At 39.1% G+C, this 23,246-nt stretch overlaps 1 protein-coding gene across 5 annotated transcripts in view; it reads left to right on the plus strand.

Annotated features, from left to right (window-relative positions):
- ST3GAL3 (ST3 beta-galactoside alpha-2,3-sialyltransferase 3) overlaps positions 1-23,246 on the plus strand; it is a 241,706-nt gene that overhangs the window by 15,349 nt on the left and 203,111 nt on the right. For all 5 annotated transcript variants that reach the window (XM_060021063.1, XM_060021089.1, XM_060021080.1 and 2 more), the window contains exon 2: positions 10,786-10,930. In XM_060021063.1, coding sequence (XP_059877046.1) covers positions 10,789-10,930 — 142 coding nt within the window. In that variant the 5' untranslated portion in view covers positions 10,786-10,788. The remainder of the gene's footprint in view (positions 1-10,785; positions 10,931-23,246) is intronic.

Consider the following 23,246-nt stretch of genomic DNA (forward strand, 5'->3'; position numbering starts at 1 on the left):
AACACTTCTTGAATGTGCTGTGTACTAGGTGGTGTACTGTTATATGTAGGTGATTCACAGACCTAAGTTATAGATAGATTCTGCTTTCAAATTGTATGCTAATTCCTTACAGAGACAGAAAAATAGATAAGATATTTTACAGTTGCTGTGATAGAGGTAAGCATTGGGTGTTTCGGGGACACAGATTGCCATAGTGTCGGGCAGTGTTTAAGGAAAGCTTTCTGAAGGAGGTAAGACTTGAACAGAGTCCTAGAAGATGAGTTGGTGTTACTAAGTAAAGAAGACAAGAAAGAGCTCTTACCACCACACTGTACGCCTCTTATAGTTTCAGATGCTGTAGAAAGGTCAAGTCATGGGAGGACCCTGGTGTCCAGTGGCTTTGGCAATTAAGAGGTCAGTGGTAAACTTAATTGAGCGACAGGTAGGATTGGAAGCCAGATCAGATTGTGGTGGGTGGAATGGGGAGTGAGAAGTCAAACTCCTCTAGGGCAGGGTCTAAATCTGATTGTCTTAGTGTCCTCTGTGCCTTGCATAATCCCTGGCACTTGGTGTTTGTTACATTAGTTTTGAACAGAAGAGAGACAGATCCTTCTCTGAGATAAGATGAATGCATGAGGAGGGGATGAGTCCAGCTGCTGCCTTCCCTCTACATGCTGAAGAGAGTTTGCTGTGAGCACTTGTAGCTCTTTACCTGCGTTTTTTTTTTTTTTTTTTTTTTTTGCGGTAAGCGGGCCTCTCACTGTTGTGGCCTCTCCCGTTGCGGAGCACAGGCTCCGGATGCGCAGGCTCAGCGGCCATGGCTCATGGGCCCAGCCGCTCCGCGTCATGTGGGATCTTCCCGGACCAGGGCACGAACCCGTGTCCCCTGCATCGGCAGGCGGACTCTCAACCACTGCGCCACCAGGGAAGCCCCTGTGTGCTTCTTTTTTATGGCTGTGCAGGGAGGCCAGGTACCCTCCTGCAGCCAGAAAAATTCTCTGCATTCATCTGTTAGTGTTCTTATGTTTTTATTCTGGTCTTTTTCTTTCTTTCTTTCAACGTTTTTCATTTGTAACTATATCATAAGCATTTTTCCATGTCATTAAATTTTTTCATAAACAGCATCTTAATTGGCTGCATAACATCATTTGATGTTTATTTGAACATTTATTTGCGCATTTGGTTTAAGTTTTTTTCTTTTTTAAAAACTTTTAATTTTGAAATAATTTCAGACTTACAAATAAGTTGCAAAAATATTACAAGAACTCCCATATATCCTTCAGCTAGTCTATGGTGGTGTCTATCAGGTTTCTGCATTGTAAAATTACTCTTTTCCTCTCTGTAATTAATAAGTATCTTGTGGGGAGATGCTTTAAGATGATATAATATCCTGTTTCTCAAAATATTACTTATTAATTTTAGCATCCTTTGATGTTTCATAGCTGAATTATTACTAAAATGATTGCTAAATAGTGATTTTCTAATTACATTATTCTACACTCATTCCACTGTAAGGGAGAGCTTTTTCCTCTCCTCACTTATTAAATTCTTATTTAATGGGTCATCATCTGTTATTATCAGTCTAAATTGCCCCAGACCTGGCCATTAGGAGTCCCTCAAGCTGACTGCATTTTCCTTTTCACATGGCACTCTTTGAGCACCTTCCTACTTTCAGGCTTATCTTGATAGTGCCTTCTCTGCCTCAGCCCTGGAATCAGCCATTCTTCCAGGGACCCCTGGTTCCTATTACATAGTGGAGAATAGTATTTAAAAACCAAGATCGAGGTGCTAGGTGTGCTCATTGCTTCTGGGATATGATTGCTGCCAGGCCCTTTCAGTGGACAGAGCTAGGGCTTACAAGCACGTACATACACAAAAGCACACATACACTGTCCACATCTATAGTTATTTTTATATTTTTGTATGTGTATATATTGAAAACCATCAGTTCACGCTGATACCTTCAATTCCAATACAACCCAAAAGGTTTATTCTAGTTTTTCTTTTTCTACATTTTCAACTCCCTTCTCCATCACTGAGAAATCTGGCTCCTGTTAGCCTCAGTATATTTACTTATTTGGTCAGTCCCTTATCACCTCCTGCCATACCCCCAGACTTATCATGATGGCCTGATGCTCCTCCCCCTCTTAACTCCAGATATATGTGCCTACCTTGCTTGGCCCCTAAAGCCTAATGGCTTTTGAATTAAGTTATTCAGAAAGGAAGAGAGGGAGAGAGCTCATTCCTTTTAAGATTTATTTTTATTTTTTATTTATTTTATTTATTTTTGGTTGCGTCCGGTCTTAGTTGTGCACGTGAGATCCTTGTTGAGGCACGTGGGATCTTTCGTCATGGTGTGCAAGCTTCTCTGTAGTCGTGGTGTGCGTGTTTTCTCTCTCTAGTTGTGGCATACGGGCTCCAGGGCGCGTGGGCTCTGTAGTTTGCGGCACGCAGGCTCTAGTTGAGGCACGTGAGCTCAGTAGGTACGGTGTGCGGGCTTAGTTGCCCCGCGGCATGTGGGATTTTAGTTCCCTGACCAGGGATTGAACCCGCATCCCCTGCATTGTAAGGCGGATTCTTTACCACTGCACCACCAGGGAAGCTCCCTCATTCCTTTTTATGGCTGCATAATCCTCTATTTTGTGAATACACCATAGTTTATTCAATCCTTACTGAAGGGTTTTTTTCTCTTATATTACAAATAGTGCTGCAATAAGTAGCCATGTGCATAAGTCTTTTTGTATTTTTGTCAGTGTATCTTTGGGATAGTTTCTTAGAAGTGAGATCATTGGATTAAAGGGTAGAAGCATGTATGGTTTTGTTAGATACTGCCAAATCCCTCCTACCACCAGCAATGTATGGGCGTTCTCCCCACAGCCCCCCACTAGAATGTGTTGTCAAGCTTTTGTCCTGGCAGTGAGTTTGAAATTGCATCTCTTTCCGAATATCGAGATGTTATACTCCTCCTTGTCTTGGAGGTTTTGGCTTATTTTAAGCTCTTACTTGCTTCTTTGTATGTCACCCACTTCTGGAGATCAGCTTCCTGTTTAGGCTGTTTGTTCTACTTCTTTATTTGAAAATCTTTTTCCTTAATGGAAAAGTCAGAAATAAAATAGGTGATTAGTTCGCCATTCTCACTGTCATGTCTGTTGAACAAATGGGTAAATTCGTTGACTGACTGACGGTCGTGTGTCTGCCAGAGCCTTAGGTTGAAGTCACAGTATGGCTGTGGCAGTTCAGATGTCACATCTGCATTCAGGACAGAAGGAGGGGGGAAGGGCTGGGAGCAGCCACTTCAGTCCCCTTTTAAAAGGGAAGAAAAATCTTTCCAAGAACCACCTGCTTTTTGTAGGCAGGCTGTTTATACCTTAAATTTCTCGTTTTTGTCAGAGGATTGGACAGAGTACATGTCCTTTGTGCTACTGGAAATGCAAGTCTCCAATTTCTATTTCACTTTGAAAACTTTGTACATTTATTACTTGCATGAGTACAAATATTAAAGTTAAATATACAAATACATCGTGAAAAATACCCTCTCCAAACCCACTTTTCAGACGTAATTACTGTCAACAGCTTGGTGTGTATTCTTTTATCTGTGTACTTCCTTCTTAACCTTAATTTTAAATATTACTGTCGGGGGCTTCCCTGGTGGCACAGTGGTTGAGAGTCCACCTGCCGATGCAGGGGACGCGGGTTCGTGCCCCGGTCCGGGAAGATCCCACATGCCGCGGAGCAGCTGGGCCCGTGAGCCATGGCCGCTGAGCCTGCACGTCCGGAGCCTGTGCTCTGCAACAGGAGAGGCCACAACAGTGAGAGGCCCGCGTACCGAAAAAAAAAAAAAAATTACTGTCTTCCTTGTTTGTTACCACCAGTATGGGGCTGTACATACATTCATAAATGTACTATTCTACAAGATTTTTTTTTCACTTAGTGGTATACTCTAGCTATTTTTCTATGTCAGGACATGCCTGTGTGTCTCATTCTGTTAACTGTTACATCATATTCTATACTTTTTATTTTCCTGCCTTCATCAATCCATTGTAGGGTTTCCCTGGTGGCGCAGTGGTTGAGAGTCCGCCTGCCAATGCAGGGGACATGTATTCGAGCCCTGGTCTGGGAGGATCCCACATGCCACGGAGCAAATAAGCCTGTGCACCACAACTACTGAGCCTGAGCTCTAGAGCCCATGAGCCACAACTACTGAAGCCTGCATGGCACAACTACTGAAGCCCGTGCGCCACAACTACTGAAGCCTGTGCGCCTAGAGCCCATGCTTCACAGCAAGAGAAGCCACCGCAGTGAGAAGCCCACGCACCGCAACGAAAAGTAGCCTCTGCTCGCTGCAACTAGAGAAAGCCCTCGCGCAACAACGAAGACCCAATGCAGCCAAAACAAAAATGAAAATCCATTGTCCACCTTCTTTCCTCTGTGTGCTGGTGGCTGACCTCTACAAACTGTACCATCTGGGCTTCCTTGCCTTCTGGCTTCCAGTTGGGATCAGCTGATGAGAGACACTGATGGGTATCAGAGGACCAGTGGTGAGAGAAGTCAGAGTATTTATTGTCCCCTACCGTCCCTTGCCATGGACGTAGTAGCAGATGTGTTCCTCTGTGGCCACTGCTCCTGTTGGCTGGCCTCTCTTCTCCAGCCAGCTCTTGCTGGGTTCCAGTATCTCCCTTCTTTCTCTTTGCCTTTTCAGCTCCAAGGTAGAAGTAGCTTCCTATTGTTGCTAGTTCCTGGATGTGTCACTGCCCCTGGGTAGTTCCTCTAACCCTACAAAAAAATCTTGTCATTAATTCCTTTGGTTAACTCCTTTTCATGTGCTGTCTACTTTCTGCCAAGACCTCAGTGATAGCAATGATATAAATATCATTGTGTACATTTACCATAATGTATTTGTCTGGTTCCCTATCGATGGACATTTGAGTTGTTTCTAGTATTTTGCTCTTATAACCAGTGTTGCTAATAAACATCCATGTATTGATACTTTTAAAATAGTTACTCTTGGAAAAAAGTCATAGAAATAGAAATGTGGAGTCAAGGTGTGTGAATGTTGTAAATTTCAACAGATACAGGTTTCCCCTGCTATCTGAAAGTAGAACATTCCTATGAAACCTTTCGGAAGCCAAAATGGTAGAAAGTGAAGAAGCGAATACCATTAATTTATACGGAAAACTTTCTGAGTGTTCTCAGATCCAAAGAATAACTACCAAATCATGCCAAATAACAGTTAAAACCTAAAATAACACTAACGTATATTAAAAGCAGGAATGACATGATAAATACATAGCCTGTATAAAATAGAAATAATGTATTTATGGTGTAGTTTCCCTCACCAGAGTCAAGAAGACAGCAAGCACACTGGAAGGCTAAGAGGTGGTGGTGATGGTGTGTTAGGCTGAATCATTGGACGTTGGGTTGGTGGGAAGTATAGGAGACTAGGGTGTAGGAAAGAGGGGAAGAGGGTCATTTCTCAACATCTCATCATTGTCTGAATCCATCAGACCAGGCAGGTCACTTATGTCTACACCTTCTATGGCTGTCTGCCTTGATGTCAAAGGTTGAGGTTCATTGTCTGCTGTGGCTGATGTGACAGGCTGGAATAGGACAGTATGCTTGATTTGCTTAGCCTCACACATTTTTCTATCATACAATTCTTTATAGACACTCAAAACATCCTGCAAACCTGCCCTAAACTTGTGTGTCCTTTCAAAATTAAAGTCATACTTTTCTGCAATCATTGCAGCACTGTCGTTCATAGTGACAATCTCATGTAAGTGCTTTATATTTAGTTTCTGGTTGACTTCACTCATGGGCTATTTGCTACTGAGTTCAGTTTCAACCTATATCTTTTACTCTTGCAGTTGCATCAGCTCTTGGTGTGTCAGTTCTTGGTCATGGGATGCTAAAACCTCTTCAACATCTTTATCAGCTTCCACAAACCCAGCCTCCTTAGCCATAGTCACTGTCGCCATATTTATTGTTGATTTGAAGCCTTTAAGATTGCTCATTACTTCAGGACACAGTCTCTTCCAAATGCCAATTCCCACCAAGACTTTTAGCCTAATGAAAGCATCTCCAGATTTAGCAGTAGCCAATTTTATTTATTTGTTTTATTTTTATTTATTTATTGAATGAAAGATTCTTTATATTCTATAGTGCTCTGCAATTTTCAAAAGTGTCACACACATGATTTCATATAATCCCATAATAACCTTTTTTTCCCCCTACCCCTGTATTGCCCCTCACGCCTTCCCTTTCCCCACTAGTAACCACTTGTTTGTTCTCTATATCTGTGAGTCTAGCAATTGCAAATTTTATGTTTTAATTTTTCCAGATCTCTCATAATGCTCTGGAGTTTCCCTCTCTGTCAGTGGCATTTATAATAAAATGCATCACATTTTTGCATACAGTAAGCCTTAATTGTGGCTATTAGGCCTTGGCCACGCAGTTGCAGCAACAATGTCATACTTGGCGGTAAGAACACAACACAAATGTTGCTGCTATACCTGGTAATGCCAGGTGGATGAGCAGCACAATTATTGACAACCGCAAGACACCTCTTATGGAGGTTATTTTCTCTACAGTATTTTCCAGCAGAAGGGCTAATGTATCCACTCATGTACTCAGAAAAAAATCACTTGGGTATTCCAACCACTTGGATGTGAATGAAACATAATAGGAAGTGTATTCTTATCAGTGCCTTTAAGTGCCCTCAGATTTTCTGAAGGGTACATTAGTTGAGGCCTTAGGACAGCATCACCAGTGGTGTCAATAGTAGGCATTAGGATAAACCTCCCCTTTGATGCCTTGTGTCCCTTAGCCTGCTTTTCTTCTCTTGAAAGGTCTTGCTCAGCAATTTTTTCCAATAAATTACAGCTTTGCCATAGTTAAACACTTGCTTGTGTAAACAGCCACCTTCTGGGAACTTTTCAGCAGCTCCAGTATCAGCCAGAGCACTCTGTCCAGTAACTTTTAAGCTATGAAGCTGCCCTCGCCTCAAAAACCAATGAAACCACCCATGACTACCTTTATTTCTTCTTTTTTTTTTTAACATCTTTATTGGAGTATAATTGCTTTACAATGTTGTGTTAGTTTCTGCTGTATAACAAAGTGAATCAGCTATACATATATATATGTCCCCATATCTCCTCCCTCTTGCATCTCCCTCCCACCCTCCCTATCCCACCCTTCTTGGTGGCATGACTACCTTTAAATTTGACTCTCGTAACACTTTCATTACCATTGTCCAGTGCTTGCTTGCTTTTTTTATTTTTTTGGCCACGCTGTGTAGCTTGTGGGATTTCGGTTCCCTAACCAAGAATTGAACCTGGGCCCTCAGCAGTGAGAGCATGGAGTCCTAACCACTGGACCACCAGAGAATTCCCCATCCAGTGCTTTCCGTTTCAGCTTTTTGAAAAGACTGATTTCTCCTTAAGTATAAGATAACTTAATGCAACACTGTGCTTTGTACACCCATCAATCCACTCAAGCAGTAGACTTTCCAATTTATCCATTACTGGATGCCAGTTAAGAGAGACCCCTTTCCTACGAGCAGAACCAATAGTAACTTCGGCAGCTTTCAATATTCTTTCGCTCTGAGTGTAAATAGTTTGAATGGTGGACACAGGAACGTTCGAAGCAAGCGCATCTTTATTTTGTTCACTACAATCTAAATGCTTAATTACATCCATTTTTATGCTGAGCACAACACCCGTACAAGTTCTCTTAGGCTTTTCTGATACCTTAGGACACATCTTGCTAACAGATGCACAAAATAAATCAAGATAAAGCACAGATGCTCACAGATAGAATTCAAAGCTATCTATGGTGGTTTGATGCAGAAATGCCAAGTGTACTTCCTGGGAAAGGAGGTTGGTGGTGCTACTCTCGCTGCTCTGGGTGCCCGCTGCCTGTATAACCGCTGGATGCAAAACATGCTGAAAGCTATTTTCACCTCTTTTGATAAAAGTGAAAATCTTCTTTGGGTTTGTTTCATTTAGGTCTTTCATAGAAGCGAAGTGGCATAAAGCGAGCTTTCAAAAAGCAGGGGATACCTGTACTTGCAAATTCCTCCTAAAAGAGTCTACCAATTTACATTTCTACAATGCGTTATTTGATTTTTTTAAATCGAAGTATAGTTGATTTATAATTTCTTAGTTTCTGGTACAGCAAAGTGATTCAGATATATATGTATTATATACTGGGTTGGCCAAAAAGTTCGTTTGGGTTTCCTATAACTTTTTGGCCAACCCAATATATGCTTATGTATTCTTTTTCATATTCTTTTCCATTATGGTTTATTAGGATATTGAATACAGTTCCCTGTGCTATACAGTGGGACCTTTTTTTGAAAAATAAATTTATTTATTTTATTTATTTATTTTTCCTGCACTGGGTCTTTGTTGCTGCACGCGGGCTTTCTCTAGCTGTGGTGAGCGGAGACTACTCTTCATTGAGGTATGCGGGCTTCTCGTTGCGGTGGCTTCTCTTGTTGCGGAGCACGGGCTTTAGGCGCACGGGCTTCAGCAGTTGTGGCACACGGGCTCAGTAGTTGTGGCTCATGGGCTCTAGAGCACAGGCTCGGTAGTTGTGGTGGCACACAGGCTTAGTTGCTCCACAGCATGTGAGATCTTCCCGGACCAGGGCTCGAACCCATGTCCCCTGTATTGGCAGGCGGATTCTTAACCACTGCGCCACCAGGGAATCCCTCATTGTTGTTGGTTAAAGAAATTTCTTCATTCTTCTTGGGCATGAACTCTTCAGATTAACATTAGATCTAAGTTTTAAAAAATCATGGGTTTTGACTAAATTTATAGAGAACTGACATTTCAAGAGAACTGACCTGTGTCCAATATTGAATCTTCTCACTTGGGAACCTGTTATGTCTGTTTATTTATTTGGATCTTTTATGTCCTTTGGTGAAAATCTTGTTCATTTCTTCCGCAGTTTAGTTTTAGGTATTTTATAGATTTTGTTCCCATCATGAGTGGAATTTTTTCCCCTTACAGTTTTTAATTGGTTATCGCTGGTATAGTTTTTAAGAAGCTGTTGCTTTTTGTAAGTAAATCATATAATCACCTACTTTATTGAATTTTCTATTGGTTCTAATGATTTTTCGGTTGATTCTCTTGGCTTTTCTAGGTGGACAATTATATATCTGCAAGTGCTAACTCTATCACTTCATTTATAATATGTATACATAGGTTATAATATGTATAATATTTCTCATAGATTATTTCATGACTAAGATAGCTGAGTGGGGTTTGGGACGGGTGCTCCTAGAAAGTCTTCTTGGCTGATGCTACATTTAAGGTGAGTATCAAAGAACGTGCAGCAGGTGAAATAGGTGGTGGAGAATGTATTCCAGACAGACCTTGAGGAGAGAAACAACAAGAAATGTTCAGTGACTAGAAAGAAGAGGGGCTAGAGCATAAGATACAAATGAGGTTGGGAGAAGCAGGAGATGGTTGGAGAGTAAATAGGGGTGCAATGAGAAGCTACTAGACTCTAAGGAGCAATTACTTTATTTTAAAGGAATTGAGAATTTAATGAAAGGTCTGTTAGGCAGAATGGTCCCTCAAAGATGTCCACATGTGGGAATTCCCTGGCGGTCCAGTGGTTAGGACTGCGTGCTTCCACTGGTTAGGACTGCGTGCTTCCACTGTAGGGGGCGTGGGTTCGATCCCTGGTCAGGGAGCTAAGATCCTGCATGCTGCACGGCGTGGCCAAAAAAAAAAAGAAGAAAAAACAACAACCAAAGACGTCCACACGCTAATCCTTAGAATCTGTAAACGTGTTACTTTATATGGCAAAAGGGACTTTGCACGTGAAATTAAGGCTACAGACCTTAAAGTAGGGAGGTTATCCTGGATTATTCAAGTGGGCCCAATCTAATTGCATGAACCTGAAAAGCAAGGAAATTTTTCCGGCTGGAAACAGAATCAAGATGTGGTAGAAGGGGAAGTTGGTGAGATCAGAGTAAGAGGGACTTAACCCACCACTACTGAAATGTACCACATGGAAAACAGGAGCAAACACTGTCTGATAACCAGCAAGGAGACAGGGACTTGGGCCCTACAGCTGCAAGAAACTGAATTCAGCCTACAGCCTGAAGGAACTTGGAAGTATGTTCATCTCCAGAGTCTCCAGAAAGGAATGCAGCCCTGCTCAGCCCCTGGTTTTGGCCTTGTGACACCTTATGCAGAGGACCCTGCTGAGCCACACTGTAGCTGGAGTTTTGGCCTTCAGAGCTCTGAGATCATAAATTTGAGTGGTTTCAGGCTGCTGAGTTTGTGATAATTTGTTAGAGCAGCAGTAGAATACTAATACAAAGGGGTTTAAGCAGGGAGGGAATGTTAGACTCTGTGTTATTAACAGACTGTTCGTGTGCTGTGTGGAAGATGGCTTTGGGAGAGTGCAAATTTGGAGGCGTGGAAACTTGTGGGAAGACAGTGGTGGCATGGGCTAGGGTAGTGATGGTGGGAAGGGGGTGTGATTTGAGATTTATTTGGGAGGTTAGACTTGCCAGAGTTTGGTCATTGATTGGGTGTCAGGAATGGGCGAGAGGAGGGACACAAGGATGACTGCTGATTTCTGGCTTGGATGCTGACTGATGGTGAAGCTGTTCTTTGAGCCGGGCTTGAGCAGGTTGGAGGATGCCAGGTCATCAACTCAGTGGTAATTCTAGGTGGTTCTTCATTTGGAAATTCTCCTATAAATACTTATTTTAAGGTAGAGTATATCAATAAGATGATTGCTTTATCAGTTAAGACCTAAATTGTTTTTTGGTTTTTTTTTTTTTAGGTCATGCAGGAAATCGTAAATCATGTGAAGATGGGACTCTTGGTATTTGTACGCAATCTGCTGCTAGCCCTCTGCCTTTTTCTGGTACTGGGATTTTTGTATTATTCTGCGTGGAAGCTACATTTATTCCAGTGGGAGGACTCCAGTAAGTATGGTCACTCTAGCCTACCCCCAGAAAGAGCCTGCTGCAGATCAGTTATTGGGTTTTCCTGTGGCTGCTCTCATATTCTTCAGAGATGGGCAGTGATAGTAAACTGAGCATTCCTGGGACTTAGGCTTAGAAACTGCCTACCACTTTTGTTGCTCTAGACTGAGAACTTTGAAGTGTTTTAAAAACTGCATGCCATGGCAAATCCTTTTATGAACTCAAGGAAAACATGCTATTCTTCAATAAAAACCCAAACCATACCAGTACTTCTGGTTCTCGAATGTTACTCTTTTTAAATTATTATACTTTCTTGCCACTCCCATTTGCCAGTTACTGCCTTAGGGCTTGCTATTGCAGTTGGTTTTTTAATGACCTTAAAGCATTCATCTTTACCTTTTCCTTGGATTTTGTTTTTATTTTTAAATTTTTTTAATTAAAAAAATTAATTAATTAATTAATTTTTTTGGCTGTGTTGGGTCTTCGTTGCTGCGCACGGGCTTTCTCTAGTTGTGGCGAGCGGGGCTTACTCTTTGTTGCAGTGTGCGGGCTTCTCATTGGGGTGGCTTCTCTTGTTGTGGAGCACGGCTCTAGGTGCGTGGGCTTCAGTAGTTGTGGCTCACAGGCTCAGTAGTTGTGGCTCGCGGGCTCTAGAGCGCAGGCTCAGTAGTTGTGGCGCACGGGCTTAGTTGCTCCGTGGCATGTGGGATCTTCCCGGACCAGGGCTCGAGCCCGTGTCCCCTGAATTGGCAGGTGGATTCTTCACCACTGTGCCACCAGGGAAACCCCAGTTTTTAATTTAATACTGTCTTTGTTTTAGTTTCCCTAAAGAAATTTTGTCTACTTAATCTTTTTAGCTCTTGCTGGTACTGAACTTGTACTTGAATAGAATAATGGCTTTTCCCCTACCCAGTAACTCCTAATCCCTTGCTCCCATTTGTAGTCATTCTCATGTGATACACTGTTTTCTGTAGGGCTTCCTGACCCCCCTCCCCCAACACCGACTTGGTTCTGGTTCACCCAGCGTTGCCTGTGCTGTGGTTTGGGGTTTGCAGTTGAAGAGGTTGCACTGAGCTGCACCAGCCTCTGCACACTGTCTTCTTGGCTGTAGCTTCAGGTGTCACACAGTGACGATGCGTAGCTTTCCTTTTGATTCTTTTGTCTGATGGCTGTCTGAGCTGTGTGCAGGAAATTTTGGGTAGTCTGTTCTGATTCCTAACGCCTCTTCTCTAAAATAGTTTTATTTTTACAAACACCTACTGGATGCCAGTGTGGAATTCACTTGAGAATAGAGTCAGGCTCTAGATAAGAGGTTAAACTGAGTTAGAATGAGTTGGAAGAGGCAACTGGCAATTGGCCTAATACTGTATTGACTCCTTAACGTGGGAACTGTTCCTATGAAGTAGTTCATTATTTTCTCACATGGCCCAAACTACTGAAGCAGTTTCAAGCCAATTTAAAAAGTATAGTGTTATATCTTTCATATATTGTTTATATGTAATGTTTAAGTGCCTCTTAAATGCATAGCTTATAATTATCACTAATTACTTTGTGTTTCCAGGGTTTATTTATATTTTTCTGTTCCAACTTATTTTTAAAATCAAGGAGACGACCCAGAGTAAGGGGTGTTTGTATCAGTGCAGTGTAAAATTCTGTAGTTAGAGACATTGTCCATATCTGTAATGGATGGATTCATCTGTATTCATAAAAAAGGTGGAAATATGTACAAGGAAGGGGGGGGTCTCCTTTTCTGTTAAGAGCTACAGTGGAAGACATAATCAAGGATTAGATAATTTTTTCCTAGAGAAATTGAGAAAAACATTAACTTTATGGAACACCTGTTGTGTGTCAGGTTTTAGACTAGATAATTTACAAATTTAATTTACTTCTTACTATAACCATGTGAAGATGCTATTATTATCCCTGTTTTCCATTTGAGCAAACTGAAGTATTTAGTTTAATTAATTTACCCAAGTTACATAGCTAATTATTAGAACTGGAATTGAGTCCTGATTTTCTTTCTTTAAAACCTATGTTCGTTATTTTACTGAAAAGTATAATAAATACTAAGGATAAGGTTTAATTCTGTATTGTAGTTGGTAAAAACAGAGAAGAGAGAGACTCAGAGAAGAAATAGTAGAGAGTATCAGCATGGAGATGGATAAAGAAAAGGGAAGGAAAATAAGGGGAAGGGAAAGAGAAATAGAAAAAGTCCTCCAGGCGACAAAGGGGTTTATTAGGTTGAAGGTGACAGGTGCTGTTCACGTTCTGTAGGCTTCCGTAGTTTGTTAGTAGTTATCTGCTGTCCTTTGAGTTAGTTGTTAGCTGACTAACCTCTATCTGCACCTTTTTTGTTATTCTGACTCTCAAGTCTTTCAGATATTTGACTTTGAATAGGTTGTTTAGACCTTCTTACTATAGCATATTATTTCTGTGCTGTAATATCAGAGAATAATGTCCAACCCTGATGGCTTACCAAGTCAGGGTTTACCTTTACTTTTCCTTGTTTACCTTTACTCAATAAACAAGGTCAGGCTGAAGGAGCTTCCAAAGCAGATGACTGCTGTGTACTGAAATTTAGGTGTTGGTTTAACAGTATTGATGATGATGCCGATAATAATGAAATGAAAATAATAATTTGTTGAGTGTCTACTATATGTCTGTATTATAACATGGGAGCTTTATATTCATAATCTCATAGTTTATATTGATTATTATTATCCTCTTTTACAGATGTAGAAACTGAGGCTTCAGAGAGGCTCAGTGATCAAGGGTTTGTATGTCTCTCATCTGCAGAGCTTAGAGGGCATTTCCAAGCTTGAAAAATAAATGTCTTTAGCATTATTTTTCCTTAATTTTTATACTATTTATGACTTAACCAAGATTAAGTATTGGAATTCCTTCATGGTGGGGGGGGTGGAAGAAGAGGAGTCTAGAGTCTTTTATTATTAAATTATTCATTCAATAAGCAATATGTTCATATTATGGCCCACAAACTGTTCTGTGTAAACTGGATATAAGATGAATATAGACTTTATGCTCTCAGCCTATAACGTGAGAAAGAAATAAAACAACATATTATAATATGTCATGTTCTAAAAGAGAGGTCTGTGTGAAATGCCATGTTAGAGCATGGAATCCCTTCCAACTAGAAAATCTTAAGATTTAATTAATTCCAAGGCATGTTGTAGAAGAATGCAAACTGTTTTGTTTTGAGGAGTTTAGAGCTACACATGGCCAAGGCCTAGTCAGATTGCCAGGACTTGAGTCAAATGCTTAACCTAAAGGCTTCCTGTATGAGATTGGTCTAGTTATCAATGTATTTTAAGAAGTTCTGTAGCTTGAGGTTTCCTGTTCTGCGTGTTTAGGAGCTTGGAAGTTGCTACTGTGACCTAACAAGTGAAACACAAACAGACTGAAAATTCAACTCTTCTTTGCTCTATAAGAGAGGGGAGCACACAGGCAAACCGCTGCCAGCAAGGCTGGAGAGAGAGGTGAATACAGGGCAACCACTAAGAAAAGTTTAAAAAGTATAACCAGTATGCTGAAAAAGGAAAGAAAGTGGAATCGTAAAATGCTCAATTAAAACCACAAAAGGCATAAAAAGAGTAGAAGATAAAAATAGGCACAAAGAATAAGGGCAACAAATAGAAAACAGTAATGTATATGGTACGTATTAATCCAGATGTAATCACTTTGAACATCCGTGGTCTAAATGCACCAATTAAAAGACAGAGATTGGATCAGAAAACAAGACTCAACTGTCTATTGTCTTCAGGAAACCCATTTTAATTATAAAGACACATATAAATTAAAAGTAAATGGAGAAAAATATACTATGGTAACACTAGTCAACAGAAAGTAGGAGTAGCTGTATTAATTTCAGACAAAGCAGGCTTCAAAGCAAGGAAAGTTATCACTGATAAAGAAGGCATTACATAATGATAAAGGGGTCAGTTCTCCAAGAAGACATAAAAATTCTTAATGTGTATATATACCTAACAATAGAGCCTCAAACTATGTGAAGCGAACATTATAAAATTGCAAGGAGAACTAGATGAATCCACTGTCATAGTTGGAGACTACAATACCTCTTTGTCAGAAATGGACAAATCCAGCAGGCAGGAAATCAGTAAGAACCTAATTGAACTCAATAACACCATTAATCAATTGGATATAATTGACACCTATAGACTGCTTCACTTAACAACAACAGAATACACATTTTTTCTCAAGCTCATGCAACATTCAAGATAGACCACATTCTGGGCAGTAAAACACATTTTTTTTTCTCTTGAAGTATAGTTAATTTCCAGTGTTGTGTTCGTTTCTGGTGTACAGCAGAATGATTCAGTTTTATGTATATATACACACACACACAGACATATATATTCCATTATAGTTTATTACACGATATTGAATATAGTTCCCTATGCTATACAGTAGGATCTTGTTGTTTATCTGTTTTATATATAGTAGTTTGTACCTGCTAATACCAGACTCCTAATTTATCCCTCCTCCCCTTTTCCCTTTAGTAACTGTAAGTTTGGTTTCTATGTCTGTGAGTCTGTTTCTGTTTTGTCAGTAAGTTCATTTGTATCATATTTAATTTAATTTATTTTATTTTTATTGGATATAGTTGATTTACAATGTTGTGTTAGTTTCAGGTGTACAACAAAGTGAATCAGTTATACATATACATATATCCATTCTTTTTTAGATTCTTTTCCCATATAGGTTATTACAGAGTATTGAGTAGAATTCCCTGTGCTATACAGTAGGTCCTTATTAGTTATCTATTTTATATATAGTAGTGTGTATATGTTAATCCCAATCTCCTAATTTATTCCCCCCGTTCATCTTTGGTAATCGTAAGTTTTTTTTCTACATCTATGAGTCTGTCTCTGTTTTGTCAATAAGTTCATTTGTATCATATTTTGGATTCCACATATAAGTGATATCATATGATATTTGTCTTTCTCTGTTTGACATACTTCACTTCATATGATAATCTCTAGGTCCATCATGTTGCTACAAATGGCAGTATCTCATTCTTTTTCCATAAAACACATCTTAACAAATTTACAAGAATAGAAATTATATTCAGACCACAAAAGAATTAAGCTAGAAATCAATAAAAGAAAGATAACTAGAAAATCTTAAAATGCATGAAGATTAAACATCACACTTCTAAGTAACACATGGGTCAAAGAAGAAATATAGGAGATATTTTTTAACATTTTTAACTAAATGAAAATGAAAACTGATCAAAAATCGTGGGATGCAGCAAAAATAGAGGGAAATTTATAGCATTGAAGGCATATATTAGAAAAGGAGAAAGATCTGAAATCAATAATCTAAGTTTCTGCCTTAGGAAACTAGAGAAAGAAGAGCAAATTAAATCCAAAGCACACAGAAGAAAAGAAATAATAAGGATTAGAGCAGAAATCAGTGAAATTGAAACAGCGGAACAATAGAGGAAATCAATGAAACCCAAGGCAGTTTCTTTGAAAAGGTCAATAAATCAATAACCTTCTAACTAGGCTAACAAAGAAAAAAAGATGACACAAATTACTAGTATCACAAATGAAAGTGGGATCATCACTACTGATTTAATGGATGTTAAAAGGATTATAAACAAATACTCTGAACAACTCTATGTCCACAAATTTGATAACCTAGACGAGATGGAGCAATTCTTTGAAAGACACAATTTGCCAAAACTTACACAAGAAGAGATTGACAATCCAAATACGCCTGTATCTATTAAAGAAATTGAATCAATAATCAATACCTTCCAAAACAGAAAGCACCAGGCCCACGTGGGTTCACTGGTGAATTCTACCAAATTTTAAGAAAGAAATTAAGCCAATTCTCTGTCATCTCTTTCAGAGGATAAAAGCAGAGGGAATATTTGCTAACTCATTCCATGAGGCCAGCATTACTCTAATACCAAAACCAGACAAAGACATTACAAGAAACAAAAAAATAGAACAAAAAAACTATAGACCAATATCTCTCATGAACATAAATGTAAAATTCCTCAATAAAATATTAGCATATCACATCCAGTAGTCTATAAAAAGAATTATACACCATGGTTGTGGGATTAATTCCAGGTATGCAAAGCTGGTTCAACATTTGAAAATCAATTAGTGTAATACATCACATCAACAAACTAAGGAAGGAAAATCACATGATCATATCAATAGATGTAGAAAGGGTATTTGATAAAAATCCAATACCAAGTCATGATAAAAATTTTCAGTAAACTAGGATTAGAAGGAAATTTCCTCAGCTTGATAGAGCATATCTACAAAAACCTACAACTAACATCATACTTAATGGTGAGAAAATAGAAGATTTTCCACTATGATCAGGAATGAGGCGATGATGTCCCCTCACACCACTCCTTTTCACCATTGTACTGGAAGTCTTAGCTAGTGCAGTAAAACAAGAAAAGGCAATAAAAGCTATATGGATAGGGAAGGAAGAAATAAAACTGTCTTTGTTCACACGTGACATAATTGTCTGTGTAGAAAATCGAAAAGAATTGACAAAAAAAACTCCTGGAACTAGTAAGCAATTATAGGAAGGATGCAGGATACAAGATGAATATGCAAAAGTCAATCACTTTCCTATAAGCCATCAATGAACAAGTGGAATTTGAAATTAAGAATACAGTACCAAAGGGACTTCCCTGGTTGTGCACTGGTTAAGAATCCGCCTGCCAGTGCAGGGAACACGGGTTCGAGCCCTGGTCCAGGAAGATTCCACATGCTGCAGAGCAACTAAGCCCGTGCGCCACAACTACTGAAGCCCGTGCACCCTAGAGCCCGTGTGCCGCAACTACTGAGCCCATGTGCTCTAGGGCCCATGTGCTGCAACTACTGAGCCTGTGTGCTGCAACTACTGAAGCCCGTGCGCCTAGAGCCTGTGCTCTGCAACAAGAGAAGCCACCACAATGAGAGAAGCCTGCGCACCACAATAAAGAGTAGCCTCCGCTCGCTGCAGCTAGAGAAAGCCTATGTGCAGCAACGAAGACCCAACGCAGCTAAAAAAAGAAAAACAAAAAAACTATATTAAAAAAAAAACACAGTACCCAAAATAAAATACTTAGGTATAAATCTAATAAAGTATGTGCAAGATCTATATGAGGAAAACTTTATAACTTTGATGAACAATATAAAAAAAGAACTAAATAAATTGAGAGATATTCCATTTTCGTGGGCAGGGAGATTCAATATTGTCAAGATGTCAGTTCTTCCCAACTTGATTTATAGATTCAAGACAATTTCAGTTAAAATCCAAACAGGTTATTTTGTGAATATTAACCGATCCTAGTGTTTATATGAAGAGGCAGAAGACCCAGAATAGCCAACCCAATTTTATACAAAAACAACAAAGAGAACTGGCATTACCTGACTTTAAGACTTACTATAAAGCTACAGTAATCACGATAGTGTGGTATTGGAAAAAGACTAGACAAATAGATCAGTGGAACATTGATACAGAGCCCAGAAATAGACCCCCATATAGTCTACTGATATCTGACAAAGGAGCAAAAGCAAGACAATGGAGAAAAGATAGTCTTTTTAACAAAGTGGTGCTGGAACAACTGGACATCCATATACCGAAAAAAGAAAAACAAAAGCAAGAACAAATCTAGGCAGACCTTATACCTTTCACAAAAATTAACTCAAAATGGGTTACAGATCTAAATGTAAAACATAAAACTATAAAATTTTTAGAAGATAGAGGAGAAAATCTAGATGACCTTGGATTTGGTGATGACTTTTTAGATACAATACCAAAGGCACAGTTCATGAAAGAAAGCACTAAAAAACTGGACTTCATCAAAATTAAAAGCTTCTGCTCTGTGAAGAGAATGAAAAAATAAGCTACAGCTTGGGAGAAAATATTTGTAAATGACACATCTGATAAAGGATTGTTACTCAAAATATATGAACTCATAAAACTCAACAATAAGAACACAGGTAACCCAATTAAAAAATGCACCAAAGACCTCACCAAAGAATGTATACGGATGGAAAATAAGCACATGAAAAGATGCTCTATGTCATATGTCATCAGGGAAATGCAAATTAAAATAACAATGAGATATCACTACACACCTATTAGAATGGCCAAAATCTGGAACACTGATAACGCCAAAATGCTGGCAAGGTTGTGGAGCAACAAGAACTCTCATTCATTGCTGGTGGCAATGCAAAATGGTACAGCTACTCTGGAAGACAGTTTAGCAGTTTCTTATAAAATGAGATATACTCTTACTCTATGATCCAGCAATCGCATTCCTTGGTATTTATCCAAATGAACTGAAAACTGTGTCCAAAACCTATACTTGGATGTTTATGATGTTTTGTTCATAACTGCCAAACTTGGGAGCAACCAAGATGTCCTTCAGTAGTTGAATGGATAACTAAACTGTAGTACATCCAGACAATGGAATGTTATTAAGCACTAACAAGAAATGGACTATCGAAGGCATGAGAAGATGTGGAGCAACCTTAAATGCATATTGCTAAGTCTTAAGTAGATGAGTCCCATCAAGTTAGAGAAGTCTGAAACACCATGGACTTTCCTCAGATCTACACTAAACATAGCATAAAATCATGGCTACATAAGTTTAGGGTGGTCAGGCAGTAATCTTAGTTCCCCAACCAGGGATCGAACCCATGCCCCCTGCAGTGGAAGTGTGGAGTCCTAACCATTGGACCGCCAGGGAAGTGCTTGAACTGCCTCTTAAAATACAAATCAACACTCTTCAGAGGAAGATAATAGTACTCATAGTTTCTACATGTAATATCCACAGTGTCCAGTGTTCAATAAGTTACATACAAACAAACAGGAAAATGCAATCCATATTCAAGGAAAAACCCCCAAGTCTTGGTAAGATGGCCCAGATATTGGACTTAGGAGACAAAGTAGCTATTATGGATAATCTGAAGAATAAAAAGAGATACAGTGAACAATAAGTAATCTTAGCAGATAAGTAGAAACTATAAAGAAGAACCAAATGCAAATTCTAGAACTGAAAAGTATAGGAACAGAAATGAATATTTCATTTAACAGTAGACTGGATAAAACAGAAGAAGTCAATGAACTTGAAGAGAGTGCAATAGAAATTATCCAGTCTGAACCACAGAAAGAAAAAAATATTGAAGAAAAACGAACAGAGCCTCAGGGACCTGTGGGACAATATAAAATTTTCTAATATATATGAGAATCGGGCAGAAAAAATTTTGAAGAAATGATGGCTGAAAACTTCCTAAATTTGGTGGAAACAAATTAACTTACAGATCTGAGAAGCTCAGCAAACTCTTAAGAAGGATACATTTTGGGGGAGAGAGGAAATCTAGTTATATCACAGTCAAACTTCTGAAATCCAAAAATAAAGTGGGGACTTCCCTGGTGGCGCAGTTGTTAAGAATACGCCTGCCAGTGCAGCGGACATGGGTTCGATCCCTGGTCCGGGAAGATCCCACATTCCGTGGAGCAGCTAAGTCTGCGTGCCACAGCTACTGAGCCTGCGCTCTAGAGCCCACAAGCCACAATTACTGAGCCCGCGTGCTCTAGGGCCTGCATGCTGCAACTACTGAAGTCCATGCACACAGAGCCCATGCTCTGCAGCAAGAGAAGCCACAGCAATGAGAAGCCCACACACCGCAATGGAGAGTTGCTCCTGCTCACCACAACTAGAGAAAGACTGCATGCAGCAAAGACAACGCAATGCAGCCAAAAATAAAATAAATAAAAATAAAGTGAAAATTTTGAAAGCAGACAGAGAAAAGGAAACATTACATATGGGGGTAAGAAATTCCACTGACCTTTCACTATAAAGATCAGAACACAATGAAAGATCTTTAAATGTTGAAAGAAAAATACCAAAAACCTGTCATCCCAGAATTCTTTATGTAAGGAAAATATCCTTCAGAAATGAGGATGGAGCTTCCCTGGTGGCACAGTGGTTGAGAGTCCTCCTGCCGATGCAGGGGACACGGGTTCGTGCCCCAGTCCGGGAAGATCCCACATGCCGTGGAGTGGCTAGGCCCGTGAGCCATGGCCGCTGAGCCTGCGCTCCGCAACGGGAGAGGCCACAACAGTGAGAGGCCCAGGTACCGCGGGAAAAAAAAAAAAAAGAAAAAAAAAGAAATGAGGATGAAATAAAGACATTTTCAAATAAAAAAAAGTTAAGAGAATTTGTTGCTAGCAGAACTGTATAACAAAAGAATGCTAAAGGATATCCTTTAGGCCAGTGGGAAGTGATACTAGATGGAAACTTGGATCTACAGGAACAAATGAAGATCACTGGACATGATAAATAGTGGGCAAATATAAGAGACTCTTTCCTTTCTCCTCATAGCTTGCTTAAAAGACAACTAATTGTGGGGAGGGGGAAGGGTGAGCTCTGACAGGGCGAGAGAGAGTCATGGACATATACACACTAACAAACGTAGTAAGGTAGATAGCTAGTGGGAAGCAGCCGCATGGCACAGGGATATTGGCTCGGTGCTTTGTGACAGCCTGGAGGGGTGGGATAGGGAGGGTGGGAGGGAGGGAGACGCAACAGGGAAGAGATATGGGAACATATGTATATGTATAACTGATTCACTTTGTTATAAAGCAGAAACTAACACACCATTGTAAAGCAATTATACCCCAATAAAGATGTTAAAAAAAAAAAAAAGACAACTAATTGCTTAAAGCAAAAATAGTCACCCTGTAAAGTGAGATTGAGAACATGTGGTGAAATAAAAGATAGGACAACACTTGCATAAGGAGTGGGGGGTGAGTAAATGGAATTTTAGTGCTGTAAGATTATTACATTTGTGAACAGGAAATAAGAAATGGGAAATAGGAATATTGCATATAAAGTGAGTAAAGGGTAAAGTCAGAAGTATGAAATGTCATATGTAGAGAGGTATTATATTGACTCTGTATAGACTCTGATAAGTGAAGGGTGTGGTATTCCTTAGTAGAACAACTAGTAAAAAAAATAACGAAAAGAGATTTATATCTAAGAAATCAATAGAAGAAATAAAATGGAGCACTAAAAAAATTCAGTTAACCCCAGAAAACAGCCATATAAGAAGAAAAAAACAGAAGGGAGAAATGGAACACAAATGATAAGACAGTTGACTTCATCCTTACTATATAAATAATTACATTTAAATGTGAATGGATTAAAACTCCAGTTAAAGGCAGAAACTGTCAGAATGGTTAATGAAGCATAATCTAACTATGTCCTAATATGAGACATATATTTTAAATTTAAAGACACAGGTTCAAAGTAAAGGATGGAAAATAATAAGCATAAGAAAGTTGGCACAGCTACATTAATTTCAGCAAATTATACTTCAAGACAAAGAGTTTGCAAGAGATTAGAGAGGGTCATTACATAACGATAAAAGGAGCAATTCACCAGGAAGACATATATTATGTATGTACCTAATAACAGAGTATCACACCTCATTAAGCAGAAACTAATATGACTAAAGGGAGAAAAGGACGATTCGCCAATCATGTTCAAATATATTAATACTGCCGTCTCTCAGTAATTAATAAAACAAGTCAAAAAATCTGTATGGCTATAGGAGGTCTAAGCAACACTATCAGCTACTTCTACCTAATTGAAATTTATGGAACACTTTACCCAATAATGGCAGAACATGCATTCTTTTCAAGTGTAAACAGAGTGTTCATTTAGGTTGACACTAGGCCATAAAATAAAGTCTTAATACATTTAAAAAAATTGAAATCTTACAGAGTATATTCTATGGTTATGATGGAATTAAATCAGAAATCAATAATAATAAGACAGTAATTACAGGTACAGGCAAACTAAATCTTGCAGGCCAAATCCAGCCTGCTGTCTGTTTCTGTAAAGTTTTATCAGAACACAACCATGTCAATTCATTTACATATTGTCTATTGCTACTTTTGTGCTATGATGACAATATTTTAAAAATTTATTTATTTTTATTGAAATATAGTGGATTTACAATGTTGTGTTAGTTTCATGTGTATGGCAAAGTAATTCAGTTATATACACATATATATATTTTTTCAGATTGTTTTCCCTTATAGGTTATTACAAAATATTGAGTATCGTTCCCTGTGCTATACAGTAGGTCCTTGTTGTTTATCTGTTTTATATATTGTAGTGTATATATGTTAATCCCAAACTCTTGATTTATCCCTCACCCTTTACCCTTTGGTAACCATAAGTTTGTTTTCTGTGTCTGTGAGTCTGTTTCTGTTTTGTACATAAGTTCATGTTATTGTTTTTTTT

This window comes from Delphinus delphis, chromosome 1 (assembly GCF_949987515.2).
Source record: "Delphinus delphis chromosome 1, mDelDel1.2, whole genome shotgun sequence".
NCBI classification, from domain to species: Eukaryota; Metazoa; Chordata; class Mammalia; order Artiodactyla; family Delphinidae; genus Delphinus; species Delphinus delphis.